Source organism: Eumetopias jubatus, unplaced genomic scaffold, assembly GCF_037043125.1.
Source record: "Eumetopias jubatus isolate StellerSeaLion01/CBP00866 unplaced genomic scaffold, mEumJub1_p1.0 scaffold_6, whole genome shotgun sequence".
Taxonomy (NCBI): domain Eukaryota; kingdom Metazoa; phylum Chordata; class Mammalia; order Carnivora; family Otariidae; genus Eumetopias; species Eumetopias jubatus.
The window spans coordinates 41923142-41948300 of record NW_028274812.1 but is presented as its reverse complement, the minus strand read 5'-3'; the positions used below and the strand labels follow the sequence as shown (position 1 = coordinate 41948300).

Below are 25159 nucleotides of genomic sequence, written 5' to 3'. Positions count from 1 at the left end.
TATTACATGTATCGACAATGCCATGGCAAATTTTCTCGTGTAGAACAGAATGACTCCATTTGGATATTGCATTCCATTTGAAAAAAGCACATGCTATGCAAATTAATATATTTTATTCCCTGGGACATTTTACTTCTTGGATGGCTTTTTACATGAATTAAAATCCTATTATTTTTTTAACAAGAATACTAGGGAAAAATACTACTCTTCTTTTTTTTCTTTTTTTTAAAGATTTTATTTATTTATTTGACAGAGAGAGAGACAGCGAGAGCAGGAACACAAGCAGGGGGAGTGGGAGAGGGAGAAGCAGGCTTCCTGCAGAGCAAGGAGCCCGATGTGGGACTCGATCCCAGGACCCTGAGATCATGACCTGAGCCGAAGGCAGACGCTTAACGACTGAGCCACCCAGGCGCCCTACCTTCTTTATATAAAGAAAAAGACATTCACTCACTGTATCAGTAAAAAGAAGCTAGAATCTATATTCTATAACTACAAAACTCAGAAATATACTTGCTATGCAGAAGCAAGTTCTACTGAATAGATTTTTCCTAGTATTTTCATCATTGCTTGCTATATGATGTACCTGATGCTATACATGAGAAGTTAAAATGTAATGTGAAAATACATTTTGAGATAAAGGACACACCATTCAAAGAACTATAATAGCTACAGTTTTTCTACCTTCTTTGAACTAAAAAGTCCAAAAATGAAACTCAGCTATTAATGGTAAAAAAAAAAAAGTTTGAGTATAAGATCTGTAATATATACTACCATCAGAGATTCTAATTTTTAAAAAGTGATTGCTTTATTTCTTAGGTAGAGCATTCTCACTGATCCCCTCCCTGTTGGCTGAAAAAGTTACTTTGCTAGTAGAAAGGGGGAAAAAAAAAGAAACACAAACCTATCCAGCTGTTTTTAAAAGTGGTAATTTATAGATAGGAAAACAAATTATAGGTGTATATATGACCAAAAAGGTTTAAACCTTGGGAAAACTGAGATTAAGGAGTAATGGTTAACATCGAGGAGCAAAATTTGAGCCTCAAGATAAATCATGCATTTTCAGGCCTTTTTCAAGTCTCTATTATGGAAGGAGTCCTATCAAATACCAACCCAGGGAAACCCCAGTTGACTCCCAAGTAAACTGTAGAGTAAGCAAAATGCCTCTTTTTAAAGAGGCATTTGTAATATAAATCAAACAAAAGTGGAAGACATTGTACTAACACAGAGCCTAAATGTAGACAAAAGCCATTATATAAAAACCTAATAGCTATATTTATTTTGTCTAAAGTTACAACTAACCTTTAAACATGCTTTAAAAATTTGCTCATTTTCAATACTTTTTGAAAGTATACAGAACATATGCTTAATTGTTTCTGCAAGATAGAAAATGTACCTCAGGTAAAATTTAGCACCTTACCTTAGACCAAAGATGTGTGATTGTTCATAGTTGAATAAAGAACGAATCTTAGCTTCTGAATTCAAAATTATAAGTCTATCTATAATATCCTGAAAAAGAAAAAGTTGGAGTGAGACCATTTAAAGAAAAATCAACTCAACAAAGATTTATTTCGATTTATGGTTCTCAAAATTGGCTTTACATTTGATTACCTAGAGAGAGGTTAAAAAAAAAAAAAAAAGATGCCCAAGTCTCACCCTTAGAGATTCTGAATTAATTGGTCTAGGTGTGTCTGGGTATTAAGATTTGTCAAAGTTCCTGAAATGAGTCATCTAATGTTTAGCCAAAGTGGAGAATCACTAATTTCTACCCCATTGTGGTATTGCATGAGCAACTTATCTACAAATGTAAAGCATGAACAGTGGATTTAAATAGTTTTATCTAGTAGCTGAAATTTTGTTAATAGTCTCTGCTCATGTAAATCAGTGGTTTCCAACCCTGGTTGAACATTGGAATTACCTAGAGAACTTTAAAAAAAATTATATATACATATAAATATATGAATAATGCCCAGGCATACGAATATATGAATAATGACCAATTAAGTCACTATCCTTGGGGGTCAGATTCTGACATTAATATCCTTTTAAAAGACTTCCAAGTTGTTGCACTGTCTAGCCAGGCTTAAAAATCACGATGCAAGTGCAGAGAGAACCTGATGACCCAGGTGCCACCAGACATCCCAAGCCCTGACAATGTAAGCCAACTATGCGATTTTGAGCACTCTCTAAAAGTCTTTCTTTTTATAATGCCCTGCTATAATGCCCTATATTTTATAATATTTCTTTGGGTTTAGGCCTAAGAAATTTATTCATAGATGAATACTTGTCTCTCTCATTGCTCATTTTCCTGACCAAGAAACTTGCTACCCTCCAGTGAGTTCAAATTGAAGACATTTCTGTGACCTATGATAGGTCAAAATGAAGGTTTTGCTAGGGAGTAAAGTCATGTAATATTTACAGAGGTCTACGTGGATGATAGTACAAATGTCATATGATCAAATAAGAAGCATGGAAATGACTTTGCAAGGTTGAGGAAATAATGAATCTTTCAAAACTTGAAAAACACAAATCAAAACATAGTAAAAACTGTATTTTGTGTCAAGTTGTATAGTAAAAGTTTATACCTAACACTTAGGAATGCATTTATTATCATTCTACGGATATCTTGCAAAAATTTCTAAGTACTCAAAAGTTTATAATCAGCAAATATTAAATAAACTACCTAAAATGAAGAATAAAATGATTGCTATCTTAAAATCTGTCATTCTGTCTGCTTCTTAGCTGGGCACTCCTTGTTTCAAACCTTATGACAGAACATGAACTAAGTAATTCATTGATATTGCCAGCTTCACATTCAGATTCTCAATAATCCCACTCTCTTCTTTTTCCTAATTTCTCCTCTGACAGTCCTGATTAACCACAGTGACAGAGCTGTGGAGCTCTCCTTGACTTGTCCAGGCACCTGGATACTATTCAGTAGTCTTTACAGTGTGTGCAAACTTGTTGGACAAACTTGTTTGCCAAGTGTTGCTTCAAAAAGGTATTTTTACTGCTTAAAATAATTTAAGAAATGATCACTGTTTTATCATAATCTTCAGAGATTAATCTAGAATTATGTATCACTGGCCTTCTCTTATCTGAGAGAAGAGAATCTGCCAATCAGTTCTATGCATAGTAGCTTCTGGAAGGATTACTACAGATTCCTCTTCATTAGTAGGATACTAGTATAGGTGACTGAAATTTGTCCATCTATCTGAATACTAAGCTCAGACTTTGACAGCCGGTGACACTTTGGGACTCTATATAAAGTTCTAGTTCCATACCTAAGTACTGGATATGTTAAGAATAAAAGAGAGAATGTATTACCAGCAAGCTAATGGAAGAGTAGATTGCAGGGGTCTATCAATGATAATGCATTTTCAGAGAACAAATGTTACAGTAGATAGTATGTTCTTTAAAGAGGATTACGTTGATGGATCACCACTTAGGGAAGAAAACGAAACTCCTGGGAAGCCTGCCTTATGGAGAACTTCAGTTTCTAAGCACTGCAACATGTGTCAATAAGGCAATCACTTTTCTAAATCAAGCAGCATCTTCCAAACAATGAGCTAGTGGCAAGTAAGGCCTGAGACTCAAACAAACAAAAACAAAAACAAGTCTGAAATTCTTTCAAAGGATACTGTCCAGCTGGAAAATACATTCAATGATCTAGTAGGCCAGAATGAGACCAAAACTAGGAAAGCAAAGGAATATCTATTCACATAAATACATACATGCCTGAGGGCCTGCTGTGAAAGGAGAGGGAGAGATCAGTTATAATGCCAATACTCCTGCACCTGCACCACTAGGAGTGGCTTGTGACTGGTTAGCCTATGAACATCCCCAAACAAAACTCAACTTCAACATTCTTCCTTGGAATTTTTCAAGTGGGAGGGGTCTTCATCCATTCTGGCTGCTGTAACAAGAGTACCATAGCCTGGGTGATTTATAAACAACAGAAATTTTATTTCTTACAGTTCTGGATGCTGAGAAGTCCAAAATCAAGGCACCAGAAGATTTTGTGTCTGGCAAGGACCCACTTTCTAGTTTATAGACAGTCATCTTTTCACTATGCCTTCACACGACAGAAGGGGTCAGGGATTTTTCTAGTCTATTTTTTTTTTTAATCAGCCATAATTGCAGCACCTCAGATAAACCTCATTGGCTACGATACTACCATTGTGCAAAACCGGAGTCTATTTTTTTTTTTTTTTAAAGATACTAATCACGTCCCGAAGGCCCACCTCCAAATATCACATTGGGGATTAGGTTTCAACATATGAATTTGGGGGGTACACGTTCAGTCTACAGGAGAGAAGTAGAGGAAAAGGCCACTCTCCTGTTTGGTGGCATAGTGAATTAAATTGTGACCCCCAACAAAAGATATGTCCACGTTCTAATCTCCAGAACCTATGATTGTTACCCTATTTGGAAAAAGAGTGTTTGAAGAGGTAATTAAGAATTCTGAGATAAGATCATCCTGGATTAACCCAACTGGGCCGTAAGACTGTGACAAGTGTCCTTAGAAGAGAAAGACAAGGGGAGATTTAAGACAGATGAGGGAGAGAGCCTTGTGAAGATGGAGGGCAGAAACTGGAGTTATGTAGCAACAAGACATGGCATGCCGGGAACAACTAGAAGCTGGAGGCGGCAAGGAAGAATTCTCCCCTGGATTCTCTGGATGGAAGGTGGCCCTATTAACACCTTGATTTTACTTTTTTTTATTTTTATTTTTTAATTTATTTATTTGACAGAGAGAGAGACAGCGAGAGAGGGAACACAAGCAGGGGGAGTGGGAGAGGGAGAAGCAGGCTTCCTGCCGAGCAGGGAGCCCGACGCGGGGCTCGATCCCAGGACCCTGGGATCATGACCTGAGCCGAAGGCAGATGCTTAACGACTGAGCCACCCAGGCGCCCCAACACCTTGATTTTAGACATCCGTCCTCCAGAATTGTAAGAGAATAAATTTCTGTTGTTGTCAACTATCCAGTTTGTGGTCATTTGTTATGGCAGCCGTAGGAAACAAAGACAAGGGGAAATGGTGAAGATGTCAGTATAGAGTAACAGGGAGTCTATGTACTGCCCTATAGAGAACACCATCTCAAGAAGAAAACACTAATAATAATTATACCAGACAATTCTATAGCATTTATTACCTGCCAAGCAGTGACTTAAACTTTTATATTTCACTTAATTCTCACAACAACCCTGGGATAGGAACGTAATTGCTCTTTTAACAGAAAATTAAGGTTTACCTTGTCTGAAGTCATATAGTTTGTAAAAGGCAGAACTGGGAATCTAATCCAGGCAGTCTCGCTTCAGAATACAGACTCTTAACCACTACACTATGTATAGCTTTCAATAAAGCCAAGATAGAGAGCAGTAACAGGACAAGATGACACAGAGAGACAGACAGATGTGAACCTGACTACATTCAAAGTTCTATTTCTACTTGTCCTTGTTTTTTGTTTTGTTCTTTGCTCTTGTGGCAAAATGAAGTCTACAAATATTTTATTTAGCATATCTGCACATCTACTGTGTGCCAGGCATTATGCTAAATACTGCAAACATATTCTCAGGGTTGAAAAAGAGCTTAAAGATTATGTACTACAACCATCCAATAGGTTCTTGGATCTGATCTGCAATATCTCCACCAAAAAGAACTCAGGATAAGAAACTTACAGAATCCCAAGGCAGCCTATCCCACTTTTAGTCAGCTCTGACAATTAGCAAGTTCTCCCTTAGGTTAAATAATTGTTTATACTCCTCGGTTATGCGAAGAGAATCATAATCAGCCATCACCTCTTGTTAAGAATATGGAATACTCCTGTCACTGGTACTGGCATCCAAGTTTCTCAGTTATCTCCCACACCATTACTCCACATAAGCTGCAGATGTTTACTAGAGCCAACAAATTTTTTTTTTAAGATTTTATTTATTTATTTAAATTTTATTTTATTTTATTATGTTGTTAGTCACCATACAGTACGTCATTAGTTTTTGATGTGGTGATCCACAATTCATTGTTTTCGTATAACATCCAGTGCTCCAAGCAGTACATGCCCTCCTTAAAACCCATCACCAAGCTAACCCATCCCCCTACCCTCCTCCCCTCTGAAACCCTCAGTTTGTTTCTTGGAGCCCATAGTCTCTCATGGTTCCTCTCCCCCTCTGATTTCCCCCCCTTCATTTCTCCCTTCCTTCTCCTAACGTCCTCCATGCTATTCCTTATGTTCCACAAAAAAGTGAAACCATATGACAATTGACTTTCTCTGCTTGACTTATTTCACTTAGCATAATCTCCTCCAGTCCCATCCATGTTGATGTAAAAGTTGGGTATTCATCCTTTCTGATGGCTGAGTAATATTCCATTGTATATATGGACCCCATCTTCTTTATCCATTCATCTGTTGAAGGGCATCTCGGCTCTTTTCACAGTTTGGCTATTGCGGACATTGCCGCTATGAACATTGGGGTGCATGTGGCCCTTCTTTTCACTACATCTGTGTCTTTGGGGTAAATACCCAGGAGTGCAATTGCTGGGTCATAGGGTAGCTCTATTTTTAATATTTTGAGGCACCTCCACACTGTTTTCCAAAGTGGCTGTTCCAACTTGCATTCCCACCAACAGTGTAAGAGGGTTCCCCTTTCTCCACAACCTCTCCAACATTTGTTGTTTCTTGCCTTGTCAATTTTTGCCATTCTAACTGGTGTAAGGTGGTATCTCAATGTGGTTTTGATTTGAATTTCCCTGATGGCTAATGATGATGAACATTTTTTCATTAGCCATTTGTATATCTTCTTTGGAGAAGTGTCTGTTCATGTCTTCTGCCCATTTTTTGACTTGATTATTTGTTTTTTGGGTGTTGAGTTTGAGAAGTTCTTTATAGATCTTGGATATCAGCCCTTTGTCTGTAGTGTATCTTCTCCCATCCTGTGGGTTGCCTCTTTGTTTTGTTGTTTCCTTTGCTGTGCAGAAGCTTTTTATCTTGATGAAGTCCCAAAAGTTCATTTTTGCTTTTGTTTCACTTGCCTTTGGAGATGTATCTTGAAACAAATTGTTGTGGCTGATGCCGAAGAGGTTACTGCCTATGTTCTCCTCTAGGATTTTGATGGATTCCTATCTGACATTGAGGTCTTTCATCCATTTTGAGTTTATCTTTGTGTATGGTACTAGAGAATGGTTGAGTTTCATTCTTCTGTATATAGCTGTCCAATCTTCCTAGCACCATTTATTGAAGAGAATGTCTTTTTTCCATTGCATGCCAATAAATTTTCTTATGCAGGTCAATAAATTTCCTCTTCCGCTGAAACTAATTCAAACGGAGTTTTTCCAATAACCAAAGGGGTCTTACCTAATACATCACTTATATAGCTGCAAATTAAGTGATAGGAACTGAAAAACAATCAAAGATTATATGTATTAAAGGGACAGAATATTTTGTTATTGACCTTTAACTCACTAAAGTGCAACTTGAGAGTTGTTTGCAGGACCTAGAGTTTTGGTAGATACCTGCTATGAAATCATGAGAAGTTAAGGTCTAACATCCGAAAATATAAAGAATTCCTCAAAAGTAAGAAAAAGAAAACAAAGAGAAAATTAATAAAAATAAATTGAAACACCACTGAGAAGTCACCAATGGCCATTAAGCATATGAAAAAATGTGCTATTCACAAGAAAAACATACATTAATATTTTTCTCCGTCAGACAGTTATCTAAACCTCTGATCACATAAACTTCTTAATGAGACTACTAAAAAACAGTCACTATTATAGCTCATTGATGGGAAAGCAGAAAGATTATTCCCTGTGTATAAAAAACTAGCAATATATACTAAAATTACATATGAATTTACCTTTCAACCCAGTGATCCCACTTCTAGAAATCTAGCCCAAAGATTCTATAGTGGGCAGAATTTAAGAGCCCCAAGATTCTGAGGCCTTAAACACTAATGCATGTATTGCTGTGAAGAGATTTTTGTGGAAGTCCTTAATTGATTTTAAAATAGGAGATTATCCAAGTGGCTCTGATATCATCACAAGAGCCATTCAAAAGAAAAGAATTTTCTCGGGGCTGTTCACAGGAGAGGAAGTCAGACAGATTCAAAGCATGAAAGGGATTTGACGGAAGGGATGTTGTTCACAGTTGAAATGGAGAGGGCCACAGAAAAAAAACCCCAGGAGCAACTCCTGCCTGACAGCCAGCAGAAAGCCAGGCACTTAAGTCCTACAACCTAAGAATTCTGCCTAGTATTAATTTGGAATTGCAGTTTTCCCCAGGGCCTCCAGATGAGCACTTAGCCTGGCCACCATCTTGATTTCGGCTTATAATAATACTCTGAGCAGAAAACCCAGAAACACAGTGCGAGATTTCTGATGTACAAAACTGTGAACTCCTAAATGTGTGGTTTTAATTTGTTTAGTTTGTAGCAAGTTGTTATGCAACAGCAGAAAAACTATATAGGCACACTGATAAATACAATAAATATAAACCAAGCTATTAATTTTGGCATAACTTATAATAGCAAAAACCTTAAAGAATCCAGTGTCCACCAATAGATGATTGGATGAATAAACTCTAGCACAACAGTATACCATGCATTTGTAGAAAAGGCTAAGGGTGGAGCTCTATATACTGGTATGCAGTAATCTCAAAGGTAAAGAATTAAAAGAAAAATGCAGACAGGGCAGTGTTTAGAGCATACTATCTTTTGCTTAAGTCTGGAGGGAAAGAAAATATATTATTTTTTAAAGTAACAGTTGTAAAGTAACAGTTGAAAGATAAGCCAAAAACTAACAAAAAGTGTTAGCTATAAGGCAGTGCTATAAAAAAGAACTTTCTGCAATGATGGAAATATTCTGTCTGTGCTATTTAATGTGGTAGTCACTGGCCACCTATAGCTAGTGGGTACTTGAAAACTTGAAATGTGGATAGAACTTACAGGAGAGAAATTTTGAATTTTATTTAGTTGTCATTAATTTAAATTTAAATAGCTACATGGAGCTAACTGCTATTATAATGAAGATCAATACATACATATGGTGAAAAAGGACAAAAGGGATTAATATGTAAGCACATTCTGTGACTATGCCTTGTTACATATTGGAGTCACATATTTTAAAAGAACATTAAATCATGTAAGAATCAAAAAGACAAAATTAATACAAAAGGTAAAACAACCTCTCAATTTAGAACATTCTAAAACAAGTCTATTCAGTTAGTGGCATAACAAGGCAGAACAGAGATTTACTTCAAGTAACTTTAAAACACAACATTTTGATTGCAAATCCCTGGTGGCATAAATTCTAATAACAAAACTAACTGAAATGAAATGTCAATATGCATGCACTAATTTTATTCTGAACTATTATATGTACACTGTACAATAAAAGCAAATAAGTAGTTTCGTTCATGTCATTAGTAACCAAGCTTTTCAGTGAAAGAGAAAAATCTAAGAAAAAACTCAATATAGGATCATGATGAATTTCTCTTTAAAAAAAAATACTTATACTCTTCAGCTGTCCCCTGAAAGGACTAGAAATAATGACAACCCTAAACGATGAAAATTTCTAGTGTCCCGGTTATAGTTTCTAAATAGCAAGTCCTAGTAAAAGGAACGACAACTCTTTGAAGATGGCCGATTCCAGGACTGAGCCAGAAAATGTATACAATGAGCCCAGAACATCTTACATTAGAAAGAAATATATCAAACAGGAATAACAACATGTCAAAAGGACTCTGTAGCCAAAGAATATCTTGATTATCAAAAGCAATAATGACTAACTGTGCTGGATTGAAACATATACATATAAAAACTAGAAGCTCATAATGATAATAATAAAAAACATCCCTTTTGGAGATTACTAGACCAATTCACTATTTTGAAAATTTATAAATAGTCAAGCATTTATTCTGCCATGCCTGAAAAAAAAAAACTTTTTCAGGGTTTCCTTTATTAAATAATTCCAGTGAAATATAAAAAAAGAATAACAGAATATAATCACCATTTCACATCTCCTGGTGAAACAATGAATCAATGCAACCCAGGACAAATAACCCAGTTTTTCCAATAAATCAATGGCATGGAAACAAAGAAAGAACTGTTTTAGAAAAAAGATGTAAAAGACATAATGACTGAATGCAATGTATGGACCTTGTTTGGATCATGACTTGACCAACTGTTAAAAAAAAAAAAAGACATCTTAAGAAAAAGGAAACTTCTATACAGACCACATATTAGATAACATTAAAGGATTATAGCTAACATTTTAGATATGATTAAAGCCATGATGGTTTACGAGGTGGTAATTCAAACAAAACAAAACAAAACCCAGAGGCCCTTATTACTTAGAGATACATACTAAATTATTTACAGATAAATTGGCATTATACCTAAAACACGCTTTATAATTCTCCAGGAAAAGAAAAATGCAGAAGTAAAGGAGAGGCAACTGGTTAAGAATAGGGGAATAGATGGCAGAACACTGACAGAATGTCGATAAAAGCTAAAGTTTAGTGTTGAGTATATGGGAGTTTATTATACCATTTTTTAAATGCAAGTTTGAAAGTATCCACAAAAGAAAGCCCACCCATGAATGTATGCAGTTAAATACACACACACACACACACACACACACACACACACACACACACACACAGCTCCTCAGTGTAACTTCCTAGGGTTCCTGCCACGGGAGTCCCAAAGAAAACAGAAAGATACTAAATTTAAATTCTTTTGAATAAAGCCTAAGAAGGGCCAAGATCATTAAGAGCCTATCATATAATTAATAAAAAATGAAGTTACTGAGAACCCACCATGCTCACAGTAGCAAAAGAAAAACAAAACAACAACTTGCTAGACTTTTTGGGCAAAAGACAAAATCCAGTTCCTCTCCTCATGGATTTTACAGTCCATTAGGACAGACAAATGCAAAAGTAATTATACAATACTGTGACATATGAGATGACTTCCTTTGAGTAAAGCATGAAAAATGAGGAGATACTATCTAGCCAAAAAGCAAGGTTTAGAAAGCTTCCAGACCCCAGAGAAAGGAAGAAACTTGTTCGAAGACCCTGGAAATCAGAGTGGAAGGTGACAAGAGAAAAAAAAAGGGCTTTGAGAAACAAGGAGAAGCTGTATGTCAGGCAAAGGAACATGGCTACGCATGGAGGCAAAAGGAAGTCAGCAAAGATTTTAAATAGAATTACTACATCCGGTTTTCATTTCTAAAGGACCACTTTGAGAATAAATCAGCATGAGGATAAATTACAGGTTGAGACTGGGGGGAAAAAAAGCAGTTAGGATCTCACTGAAGTAATCTAGACAACAAATGAGAATCTGAGCTAAGGTAGCCTTAATAGGAATAAAAAAAGTAAACAAGATGTAGTTATTAGGGAGGCAAAAATCTATACATGGTGATTAATTGCATGTACAGAAAGAGAAGTCAATGATGACTTCCAGGTTTCTAGCGCATTATGTGATGATGGTGCCATATGCTGAGATAGGAAAACAGGAAATGGAATTGATTTAAAATAGGAAAAAAAAAACACATTATATTCAGTTCTAGAAGTGGTAAGACTAAGATGCCCATCAGTGTTCCAGATGTCCATTATCTGGTAGAAATCTGAGTATAGATTTGACAGGTGAGCAATACAGGTCAGAACTGTCCATATACAACTAAAGTCACAGTACTGGATGAGATCAATCTGGATAACAGACAGCAGAGGAAGAGAAGTCCACAAAGGAGACTATATAAGAGAGATCAGAGAAGCTGGAAGAGAACCAGAAGTAGAACCACAGACATAGGAGAGAGTGACAAGACTCCCATAACTGATTTCAACAAAGGCAATACTTTTAGGAATATCTTCAAAAACCATTCACTGGACATCTACTATGTGCTAAATGCTAAGGATGACTAAGATGTCCTACCTGTTCTCAGGCACTCACAGGGTAGCAGGGAAGACAGACACATAAATGGCTAATTATAAAACTACTTAAGAAATGCCAAGATACAAGTAGCACAATGTAAAATTGAAACACTTCAAGGAAAAGAGAATAGAAATTAAAAATCCAACATTAGATGTATCTATCTTTATATTTCATTCATAAAATTATCCAAAAATTTCCAGAGTAGAGAAAGTTTTACAAAATTAGAATGTTCAGGATTAACAAGAATTAAAAATATTCACATGGGCAAAACTATAGAAAAAACAATAACACACAGGTCAAAGGGACCAGAAAATAAGAATGATTAATAGAATTTCAGTGTTAATTAAATAATTCTTTATGAATGCATAAGTACATATTTTATGTGCTTAATTCATAAAGTTATCCAAAGATGAGAAACTAAATATCTCTAAATGATTAAAAGAAGTTACCCATTTCGGAGTATGAATATGAAAAAAGTCTCAAATAAATATGTACATACTGCCCTCATGGGGCAGTAATAGGTAGTTCATTAAAATATAAGCAGAAAATGTATTGGACTCCTTGGATCTAGTTTAATCCTAATTATTGTAGCCAATGAAGAAGCAACACTGGTGTGACTAGTAACATAAACCATCTAAAAATCATTCATGTACATATTTCTGTTTATGCCATGTTTCTTTCCTGATTGGGGAGCATTAACCTTGTATTCTAAGAGGTGTTGTAACTTTTAGGTGATGTGGATCAAAAATCCCATGCACAGATAATTCAGAGCATATCCCATGGGTAAATAAATCAAATCAGTCTTTAAACACCATTAAATAATGTTCCTTTTTTTTGCCAAACTGCACTGTACTACAAATCTCAAATATCATTTATATAAGGTAAAGATTAAAAGAAAATGACTTACAATAACACACGTTGGGACTTCACGAAGAGAATACTCTGCTTTATTAGGAAGATCTTGATTTCCTACCAGCTCATAAACAGCAGGATAAGGTAACAAGTTCACCAGTGCTAGAAAAGACTAGGCAGGGAAGAAAGAAAACACTGTCATTTAAATGGTGCATGTTTTTCAACCACATCCATGATACAGTTTTATAGGAGTATGACTATGAGGTTTAATTTTTTCAAATAAGCCTAATTAATCTACATAAATGTGAAATATATACGTTAAGTGCCAAATAGCTAACCTCAACAATAATCTATGTGCTGATAATGCATAACAATTGTAACAGAATATACAGGAGTTGGAAAATGTTTTAAAATGTCTTGTATCTCTTGAAAAAGTTTGGTTTTGAGGAAAAAATGAAATGATTTTATTGCTGGAAAAAGCTGAATAAAATAATATTAAATGTTAAAAAAAGAACTGATCCATCTTTCTCATTATATGAATTGTTTTAACTGATGTGTAAGAAATACAAGAGAGTACACGGTGGGGCTCTGAAGCAAGGTAATAAATTCTATATATTTTCACATTCAGGTCACAAGGCTTTCTTTATCCTTTAACTACTAACTAACTGTAAATCCAACTAACCTAAATATTATAGTTAATTTTAAAAAGCCATGGCTTTACCTATCAAAACCAGCTCATTTTCTGGTACAATCTTAACAAGTTAATCTCTCCATGAAGTTTTTAAGCTCTCACATTTCATCTTACTAAAAACAACCTGAAGATTTTTCTCAGGCACAGTTCATTCTTTGGATCACCTGCACAAAAGCATGCAGTGGTTGCCCATCACTATCAAGCCTAAACTCCTTAGCAAGACTTTCAAGGCACTTAACTAATTGACACCTTTCTTCTCTTCACAGTGTCAAAAGCCTTGTTTTCCATTATTCCTCAGCAGGAAGTCACTACTTCAGTCAATTGAATCTGCCTGTGGTCTCCTTCAAATAAATGACTGCCACATATGCAAACCTTTTGATCCTACCAACATATTCCTCCTACCCTCCCACTTACTCATTATCCCACTTCATACACTTGCCACATTTTTTTTCTAGAAGGCTTTCTAATGAACTCTATTCACCTCTAGAAACCCTGTATTCTGCCAATACTTGTATGTTTCATTCGTATTGTATTAGTTGTATTTATTTGTAACTATTAAGTTTTCTGCTTATTTAAAAAAAATTTCACTGGATTCAGAAAATTTGAGAATCAAATTAAGAATTTTCACTGTAATCAGAACACGAGAAAATTTAAAAGAATAGTTAATTCAATCTCTCACATACTAGATGAAAAAACTTAAGGACCAGAGAAGTTAAGTGACTCAGCCAAAGACACGCAATCAGAAAGTTGGCGGCAGAACTAATCGGCATTTTCTTATTTTCAGGCTAGATTACTCATTACAAGTCCCAGTATAATCTTCAGACACTATTTAACAATGTCACCAGTGCTACACAGTCCTTGTTTGAGGACTTGGAAGGTACAGTCCATTTTATCTCCACCTCCACCCTTATTATGCCAAATGCAATATTCCTTAACAAATAACACTGGTTATAGTCAATATATTTAACACAGTGGATTTTAACAAAATGTTGCTGTAGAATGAAAAATGAATTCTTTAAAAGTTTCCTTTTCTTCCCATGAATATGCCATAAAATGAAGATAGAATTTTTAACTACTTCTAAGAAAATAATCTATATACTCCTGATTTAAACCTAGTATCATTTGGATAGCAATAAAGTTATCATAAAGTAGAATAACTAAATTTAATAACCTAGTTGCCATTTACTGAATGCTTATCTAAAGAACACTATGCAAGAAGTGTTCACTATAGAGAAAACAAAACAAAACAAAAAACTGGTATCAAGGAAAGGATGTTTAAGGAATGTGTCAATTAATTATACATAAAATGAACTGCAGGGAAACTAGAGAGTTCATGGCCACCTACAAAACCACCTAGGAAAAATTCACTAATCAAGGTATTGACTACAAAGATGATTAACATAGATTTCATATTTGTATTATTCATCTAGTTTATGAAAAAAATAAGATGCTAAAAAATAAGCAGAAAATGCTTTATAATTTAAACATGTAAATATTTTATAAATGTTCTTAATATTTACCCAGTATTTAGAGTTATAAATGAGTCTTATTTAAAGTATCCTTCCCATCTATTATTACAAGAAACTTTTAATAAATGTTCACCTTAACATCTGACACTGTCCATAAAGGCACATGGTCTTTACAAATCACATATCAATACTATCCTGAGAATTTTTGTATTATTTGCACATGAGGAATTCCATGGGTAAACATGAAACTTCCTCCTTTCACCTAAGAAATAAAACAAACTAGACCACATAGAATCATGATAACTTCTGATATGGTACTCTAAACTAATTATGTAAAACATAAGGTAAAAATAATTCAGTAATATATTTGAACAAAACAAACTAAATAATCTTAAAGAAACTTGAGAAAATTTCAGCAACTTGTTTCTAGGAGAAAAAAATGCATTTTTCATACAGTGAGCATTTTTTTAAAAACATTAGCATACTATAAAATTGTGATGTCTTATTTATAACATAATCATGAGTTCCCAAGAAAACATCATAAGATGTGCTAATATCAAACATTAATTATCCTAAAATTTATATTAGCACAAAACATTTTACTTCCATGTCTTGAAGAAAATAAGGTTTTGTAAAGTAATAGTAAAGAAACTAATTAAAGGTCAAATATTTGATATATCTTGAGACCAAAGCATTTTAAAATTACCCAAGATCAAACACTTTTTTTATGAATTAAAACTCCTTCAGGTTGATAATGAGCATCCATTCACTTATTAATTCAAAATACTTTAACACCAGCTGCTTATCAGCTATCATGCCAAATGCTAAGAATAAAAATATGACTGAATAAAGGAATGGTCCCTGCCCTCGAGAACTCACACTGTAATGGAGGACAAATACACTATTAGATCATTTAAAATGGTTCTCTAAGTGACCTGATGGTACCATACAATGGAGAGGGTTGGAAGGACATTGGGAGGATCATACTATACAGCAAAGCAAGAGGAGATGAGAGCTATGACTGCAAAGTAGCAGGCAGGTAGGCAGGAGGAGATGTACTATGTTAATGATCACTACCTTTACACTCTAGGAAAAAGAACCAAGTTTTTCCAGAATAGTAATGGGAATTTCATTTTACCTTATAGATAGAAAACTGTGAAGGAAAATGATTTTAAGGGAGACAATACCGGGGGAAAAGAAATTAAAATTTGGGGTTCTGTCAATTATACTTATTAGACCAAAAATGTATTTTTAAGTTTCTAATACAGAAATCAGAAAGTGATTTAAAAAGGCAAATTTGATAAGAGAATCAAACCATTTTAAATAGTTTTACATCTTTCTAATCTGTATGCCTTTTTTTTTTTTAATTTATCGCACTAAGATCTAATATAATGTTAAGTTGGTAAGGGTGAATAGATTTTAGGTCCAATATTTCACCATTAAATGTGAGATTCATGTTTTTGATAGATAGTATTTATCAGATTGAATGAAATCTGCCAAGTTTTTATCATAAATGGGCATTAAATTTTGTCAAATGATGTGTCCATGTCTACTGAAATCATATGAGTCTTCTGTATTGTTAATATAGTGAATTATAGTCCCATTTTAGAATGAGAAACCAACTTTCTGTTGCTTGGGATAAACCCCACTTGATCATAAAAAATGATGGATCCTTTTATATATTACTATATACAATTTGATATTTTGTTAAATATTTAAATCTATGCTCAGATATACTTTTTTTTTCAGTAACAGTTTTATCTCATCCACATCAATATTATGATGGTCTCCTCACAAAAGTTAGAACTTGATTCTTCAACCTCTGTTTTGTGAAAAAACTTGTGGGAGAGTGTTGTTCTCTCTCCTATAAGAGTTTCATAGAATTCACCAGTGAAACCACGTGGCTCTCTATGGAATTTGATAATGAATTTGATTTCTTTAACAGACACATAGCTATTCAGATTTTCTATTTTATACTGGGTCAGTTTTGGTAAGCATATTTAAGGAATTTGCCAATTTTATCTTAGTTGTTTAACTTACAGCATAAAGCTGATTATAATATTCCTTTATTATTCCTTAATAACTACAGGATCTTCAGTGAAACTCTTTTTTCATTCTTGATTAACTTTGGGCCCCTCATTTTCTTGATGAGTCTAGCCAGGGGTTTATTATTTTTAATAATAATTTGCAAGTACCAACTTTTGGCTTTGTTACTTTTCCATTTGTCTTTTTTCTGTTTCGTTGATTTCTGCTCTAATGTTCATTATTTCCTTTCTTCCATTTGCTTTGGGTATAATCTGTTCTTTTTCTAGTTTCTTAGAGTGAAAACTTGACTCATTAATTTTAGATATTTCTAATATAAATATTACAGTTAAATATCCCTCTTCGCACTACTTCAGAAACATTTGCAAAATTTCTATTTTACTTTTATTTTCTGCTTTAAAATATTTCCTAATCTCCCTTATAACTTCTTTGAGCTGTGTGAATTTAGAGGTGTATTTCCAAATATATGGGCTTTTACAGTTTCTAGCTTGTGATACTTAGGCTCACTGTGGTCTCAGAACATACTTTGTATTATTCCAATCATTTTAAATTTATGCAGACTTAACACTCTAGCCCAGCAAGTCTCTTGGTAAGCATGCTAAGTGCTCTTGAAATATGTGTTCTGCAGTCACTGAATATAGTAATCCATAAAGAACAATTAGATCAGGGGCGCCTGGGTGGCTCAGTTGGTTAAGCGACTGCCTTCGGCTCAGGTCATGATCCTGGAGTCCGGGGATCGAGTCCCACATTGGGCTCTCTGCTCAGCAGGGAGTCTGCTTCTCCCTCTGACCCTCCTTCCTCTCGTGCTCTCTGTCTCTCATTCTCTCTCTCTCAAATAAATAAATAAAATCTTTAAAAAAAAAAAAGAACAATTAGATCAAGTGATAACTAGTGATATTCGTATCGTGTACCTGAGAACAGACTGAAAGATCTGTTACATCAATTGCTAAAAGAGGAATGTTAAAATCTTCAGTATTACTGTAGATTTGCCTATATTTTCCTTAAGTTATGTTAATACTTCATATATTTTGAATCTCATTTCTAGGATCATAACTAATTTACGATTGTTATATCCTCCTGATATATTGACCAATGTTTCTCAATCCAACATTACTTCATTTTCTCTGTCTCTGACATTAAATATGGCTACTGCAGTCTTCTAGTGTATATTTTTTCCTCTCTTTTTCTATTCATTGACTTTCAACTTATCAGTGTCTTTCTTTAAAGTGAATTTCTTGGAGACAGCACATATTTGGGTCTTATTCTGAAAACCTCTGCATTTTAAATATTTAGTCTCTTACATGTAATGCAGTTATTGATTAGGGCTACTATTTTCCTATTTGTTTTCTTTTTTCCCATCCCTTTTCTGTCCCTCTCTGCATTTTGGGGGTTATTTTTAGGATTTTATTTTAGCTCTATTTTTTGCATTTTATTTTGTGGTTTTTCTAGGTCAGCTGTCCAACAGACCTCTCTGTGGTGTTGGAAATGTTATATTATTTGAACTATGCAACAATTGCTGCCTACATGTGGCTACTGAACACTTAAGATTAAATGTACTTGAGGGACTGAATTTTTAACTTTGGTTTTAAGTAGGTTTAAGTAGGTTTTAAGTAGCCGCATGGTACTATTGTCTATCATATTCCAAAACACAGGTATCGTGAGGTAAGAGGAGGCTGGACCGGAAATCAGTTTAGTGTACCTCATTATATACGGAGGCCACATTATTATTTTCTATAATTTAAAAGACAGTAAAATTAAATCCCAGTTCCCTAGGGAATAATATTTAGAACTACAAGCTGGGAACTAAGAATGTTTGCTATGAGTTATTTCTAGATAATTCAGTTCACAGTTTAGAGGAGTATACGTTTTTTTAATAGAAATTAACCATTAGTTTACGCTGACATTTCTAATTCAAAGTCAAAGAACTGTTAAAGAAAATCCCAACCTTATAATGGAAATAGAAATATTTTCTAGGGATTAAAAATTAATGTTGTTCCACTTCATGTAAAATTTTAGAATCTTGAAACCACACAGATTTGTATACCAGTATACCATTTGCTTGCCCTGTGTAGTAGAGCTGTCATATATATTACCTCTAAGTATAAAATAAATCCCACTATATGTCATAGTTTTCTTTTAAAGAGTCCTATGAATTAAGAGAAAAACAGGGTTGTTGTTGTTTTTTAAAGATTTTATTTATTTATTTGAGAGAGAAAGAGCACATGAGCACAAGTGAGCAAGGGGTAGGGGCAAAGGGAGAGGGAGAGAGAGAATCCCAAGCAGGTGCCATACTGAGCGCAAGCCTGACAGAAGGCTCAGATTTCATGTTCCTGAGAGCATGACCCGAGCCAAAATCAAGACTCAGATGCTTAAAGGACTGAGTCACCTAGGTGCCCCAACAGGCTTTTTTATACTCACTCACCTACTTGCAATTTCTTTTCAGTCTGAAAATCCAAATATCCATCGGTATCATTGTCCTTCAACCTGAAGAAATTCCTTTTGTGTTAAATAAAATGCAAGTCTGCTAAAAAATATTTTCTTAACCTTTAAAGTTTATTTTACTATTATCCTTGAGTACTTTTGCTGGGTACAGAATTCTAGGTTGACTGGCCTTCCCCCTTTCAGCACATTAAGGATGCTCTATTATCTTCTGGCCTCCACAGTTTCTAATGAGACATCAGCACATTTTTCTGCCGTTCCCCTCTATGTATGATTTTCTATGGCTTCTTTCAAGATTTTCTCTTTATCTTTAGTTTTCAGCAGTTTGTTGGCTGTAATGAGCCTTGCTGTGGTTGCCTTTGCATTTTCATTCTTTGCATATTCTTCCTTGCGATTCACTGTTTCTTGATCTATAAATTTACATTTTTCAAGATATTTGGAAATTCAGCTTTTGTTCAATATCTTTCTGTCCCATTCCCTTTCTTCTTCTACTTCTGATATATCAGTCAAACGTATTAAAACTTTTGATAAGGTCTCACAAATCACAGAAGCATTCCCTAGTTTTTCTGTTCTTCAGATTATATAATTTCTATTTATCTATCTCAAGTTCATGGACTAGTTCTTCTTAATAGAATATTTAAATATTCTATTAAGCCCAACTAGAAAATTATTTCAGATAAGATAGTTTAGTTCTAGAATTTCTATCTGGTTCTTTTATATGATTTCTATTTCTTTACTATAATTTCCAGTTTGTTTATTCATTACAAGCATATTTTCCTTTGCATACTACTTATAACAATTCCTTCAAAATTCTTATATATAATTCCAATTTCTTCATCATTTCAATCTCTATTAGTTGCCTTTTTTGGGTTTGAGTCACATGTCTCTTATTCTTCATATTTCTATTAATTATGGACTATATCTAATACATTGTGAAAGATCTATTCCCCAATGCTGATTTTAATCTAACAGTTAACATGGCAAATTAAAAAAAAAAAATTGGGGAAACATATCAAATACATAAAAGCCACTGAACTATAACAGAACATTGTATACGTACTTTAGAATTTCTCCTTTTTTGGCACATTACACTAAATGATAGCATCTTCTCTTTGCCCAGTCATCCTTCAAATAATCCTGACAATTTTCTATTAGATTTAAACCCAAGGGCAAAAAGCTTCCTTATCTTTTTTTTTTTTTTTTTTGCTTTGGTTTTTGTTTTAGGGTTTTGGTGGGGGCAGGGAGGTTGTTTTTTCATAGCATGTCTAGTGTATATTACTTTTTATTAAGAGAAAAATTACAGTAAAAACATTGTGAAAGGAAAACATCCTTGCAAAATGCAATTCCCTTTGAACACTGGTAGTTCTAGCCACTTATTTTGAAAACAAAAAAATTAGAAATGAAATAAAGGAGAGAAGAGAAAGTTTGGAAAAGCTGCTGGTTGTAACTGAATATATATATAAAGTCTGGATGAAGTAATTTTTGAGAGAGATACTCAGATCATTCCCTACCTTTTGACAGCTCCGGTCAATAGGATCCACTGGAGTAGATCTGGGATGGGTTACTCTAACATCATCTCTTCCACATTCCAGATTGGCCCATAATTCAGTTATAAGTCCATTAATAAACCCTAAGAAGAATTATGTTACATCATATTTACAGTACACTATTTCTTGGGATTATGGGAAAATACATAATTATCCCTCTGATAAGATTGGTCCACAGTGACAAAAGACACATACTTACATCTTGTATAAGAAATAACCTCTAACCTTGGTAGAAATTATATCTCCTGCTGTTCATTATACCTTCATGATACCTCATTGTCATAAAACTGCATAATGACTAAATTCTGAGACACTATTTCCCTGGAGAACTGAATTTTGAATCTTAGTATTTACCCCTTAGCCAATAACTTCTGAGCATGTTTTTCTGAAAAATAAGATTTACACTTTACTCTGCAAATGAGCCAACAATGAAAGGCAGCTGAAAGATGGTATGTATGTGCATGTGTGCATGCGCGTGTGCATGTAGCAGGTATCAAAAGGCAGGGTAGGCACTTAAAGAGTGAATGTTCCTTATTCTAATATAACTTTTTTTTTGTAATTCTTATGCTTAAAACGATTCATTTCACACAACTTTAGGCTCAATTCAGTTTAAATTTTCACGAGTCAGATACTATATATCTAAATGAAAGTGATTTTTTTTTTTAAAGATTTTATTTATTTGACAGAGAGAGAGACAGCGTGAAAGGGAACACAAGCAGCGGAAGTGTGAGAGGGAGAAGCACGTTTCCCACAGGGCAGGGAGCGTGATGAGGGGCTTGATCCCAGGGCCCTGGGATCATGACCTGAGCTGAAGATGACTGAGCCACCGAGGCACCCCTAGATAGCCCATCTAGTGAAAGTGATTATTAAGGTTGATTTTTAAATTCTTTTATGAAGAATCAAATTACATAAAAAAGTGTAAAACAGAACATCTAATCATAAAATCGGAAAGTTTGTGATAACATTACAGCAGAAAGTCTCCTGTGGTATAAGAGAAAAAACATGGGCTCTGAAATCAAGAATATCAGGGTTGAAATTATAAACCTGCCAGCTCAGTAGTTGTGTGTCCTTATACAAATCCCTTGACTTCTTAGAGCATCAGTTCCCCCTTTTGAAAACTGAAATAGTGCTATATTTGAGGGTTGCCATGAAGAATAAATGGGATGATATATGTAGAGTTAGTAATATAGTACCCTAAGTTCATAGGAACTCAAGCAGTGTTAGTCTTCCTTCCATTGTCCTGTAAAATAACTGCATTTAACCCTCTGATGAAAAGCTTGATACCATGAGGCTTAGAAGCTTAATGACTTGACCAACAAGGAAATCAGAGATAAAATCTAGTCTCCAAATGCTCCCATTAATGTGCCTCTAGTACGGCAGTATATTAGATTTTATACTGAGCAGAAGAAAAAATAAGTTGTTCAGTTTAGGACAACTTCTACCAAGAAACATGTTTCATAATACAAATAGTCCAAATTAGTTTAGCCAAAAGGTTTTTAAGATATATTATAGTAAAATATTTTCATTTAAGGAGAGAATCAGTTGTGGTCAGTGATGTTATAATTCATCAACCTTAAGCTTTGAAAAATATAACCATAGCATCTGTTAGAGGTATGTCTTGTCTCCGGTTCAGGGTTCAGTTAACCTTAAGATATATTAAGTTAGTGATGTTTAAACTTCTAAAAACTCCAATCCATAGTAGATAATACATGCTGACTGCAAAGACAGTGGTGAAAGCTAAGTGGTGAGAGGGAAGCTTTCAACAAGCAAAAGAGGAAGAAGGGAAATAAGGAAATGGGATGTATGTATGTATGCTAACTATTATGGTTGTAAATTTTGAAGCATATACAGGCCACTAAAACTGAGCACTAAGAAATCCTAGAAGATTCAAAAAGAAAAAGAAAGAAAGAAAGAAATCCTGTAAGATTCAGTTGTACTGAAAGGATGATATCCTTTTGATTTATAAGATGAAGACAACTTCCTAAAGATCAAGTACTTCTCAGTTTAATTTATGTTCCATTGTTCTCAGAAAAGAGAACAAGGATGTGTGTATACATATCTTTCAAGGGAAAAAAAAAATCCCCCATTGCAATTCATGGAAGAGAAAAAATAAAGGAAACCCCATAACTTTCCCTTACCTAAGGCCTAACTTTTCCTAACTTGGGAAAAGCTGGGCCTTACTAACTTTTCTAAAATAAATATCCTGAGAGCTGACCATGCCAGTTAAATTTTCTATTGGCTTGCTCATTTTATTTAAAATAATTAGAATTTTAATTAAAAGGAAAAACTTACCTGAACTTTGTAGTGCTATTGCACCTGCTGCTGTTGATGCCACTTGTGCTACCAAAACTCCATAGCCAAACTTTTTATGCCTGCTGATCTAACAACATAAGTAAGGAACAATGAAAAGCAGGAAAACATAAAATGATAATATTTTATCTACTTGTTACATGTAGAGTTACTGATTCTTCTTCTTAGAATATAGACATTCTTTCAGGTAAAGATAATGAGCAGCAAAACAAACTCAGACACCCTAACAATGAGTTAATATTTTTGACAATCTTATTTCAGATATAGGTTCTGGCCCCAGCCTTAAAATTAAGTAGATTTTTGCCTTGAACAAGTCACTTCTTTCTCTAGTTCTAAGTCTCGTCATACATAAAATAAGGGACTTTGACCAGATGAAGATGAGCATGTCTTCCAACTTTTAACTTTTATTATTTTATTCCTTAGGTTAGTTCTTCAATAATAAATTTCCTCATTAATAAATCTATATTGACTACCAGTTGAAATATACTTGTAAATAATAAAAAAAACTTTAAAAAATAGTATCTCCTCAATGGTAATTATTTTTAGACGAAATGTGATTTTTTTTCCCTAAGGTAATTATATATATACATATATATATATATATTACACACACACAAAGAATCCTCATTAACACACAGGTTTCTAAACAGTGTTGTAGAAGACCCTGGATAATCTGTTATGTCACAAAGAGAGTATTATACATATATTCATGATTAAGTACAAAAGTATCACTCTTGGCAGAAAACAGAATAAGGAAATAATAGACATTAAAAAAATATTCCTCCTCAGATCTTAGTTATAACCAGGTTGGCTAATAAAATGGTTGACTTCTAAACAAAGCTAACCATTTACAATTCATATTTTTTTGACATTTCATTAAAAAGATCTGTTTTAACCAAATTTTAAAAATATAACTGTACATTCAGTTTTGAGGGCAAAAAAAAAAAGTAGAAAGGAACTAAAAGACCATGGGAAAGAATTAGATTTCTTCAATTTTCTGCTATTCATGTCTTAAGTTTGCCTTCCTTTTCTAATTTTATTACTCATATTTTCCACTTTCCTTAATTTACCATACATTAGTTCTGTAGTTAGATGACACAGAGGTACAGAAATATGAATGTCTTTTTCCTGGCTTCCCCTCTTCCATAAAAACTGAAAAAACACCTTACTCATCAGTCATCCCCATTGACCCTACTTATTTTGATACTAGCAGCCACAGGAGCCTCCCAAATTCACATTAAGTACTGAAAAGGAAGAGGCAAAGAAAAACTTCAGAGAAGTCAGAGATCCTTTATTAAACTAAGAGTTAGCTTTCAGGAACACTGTTAAAGACAAATTTGAGCTCTAGTCTTACTGCTTTCAGTAACTAGGTGTGTGAGCATTCACAGATCATTTAACAAGCCTGGGTCTCTACTTTCTCTTCAGCAAAATTAAGGAAATGGCCTAGTGGCTTTCTTATAAGATACCAGAGAATCTAAATTTTCCAAAACAAGTCCTGAATAACAGAAAGCACCATTAAAGTATTGTATCATATTATAAGGTTGTGAATTACTGAGAACAGGGAATAGTATCTTCTATTATAACCACCAGTGTGGTACAAAGAAAGACTAGATTTTTTTTCATATTCATAAATGTTAAAACAATGACATCTAGTCCTAGATATATTATCACAGTAGCAAAAGTTATGTATGCATAGTCTCAAGCATCTGATGAGAAAGAAAAATGTCTTTGAATTGCTTGAATATTTTCAAAAATGTAAAAAAAAAAAAAATCCAAATGGTTAACTAAGTACACAAGGAGATTCAAACTCATCAGCAGAGAAATTCATATTAAAATGACAAATTCATTTATGTAAACTTAAAACTCCCAAGAAACTTCAAT

At 34.1% G+C, this 25159-nt stretch overlaps 1 protein-coding gene across 4 annotated transcripts in view; it reads right to left on the bottom strand.

Annotated features, from left to right (window-relative positions):
- The window catches only part of TBC1D32 (TBC1 domain family member 32), a 196732-nt gene that overhangs the window by 97974 nt on the left and 73599 nt on the right, over positions 1-25159 (bottom strand). For all 4 annotated transcript variants that reach the window (XM_028117067.2, XM_028117066.2, XM_028117068.2 and 1 more), the window contains 4 exons: positions 23261-23348; positions 20933-21051; positions 12835-12951; positions 1418-1506 (listed from right to left, as the gene is read on the bottom strand). In XM_028117067.2, the coding sequence (XP_027972868.2) occupies positions 1418-1506; positions 12835-12951; positions 20933-21051; positions 23261-23348 (413 nt within the window). The remainder of the gene's footprint in view (positions 1-1417; positions 1507-12834; positions 12952-20932; positions 21052-23260; positions 23349-25159) is intronic.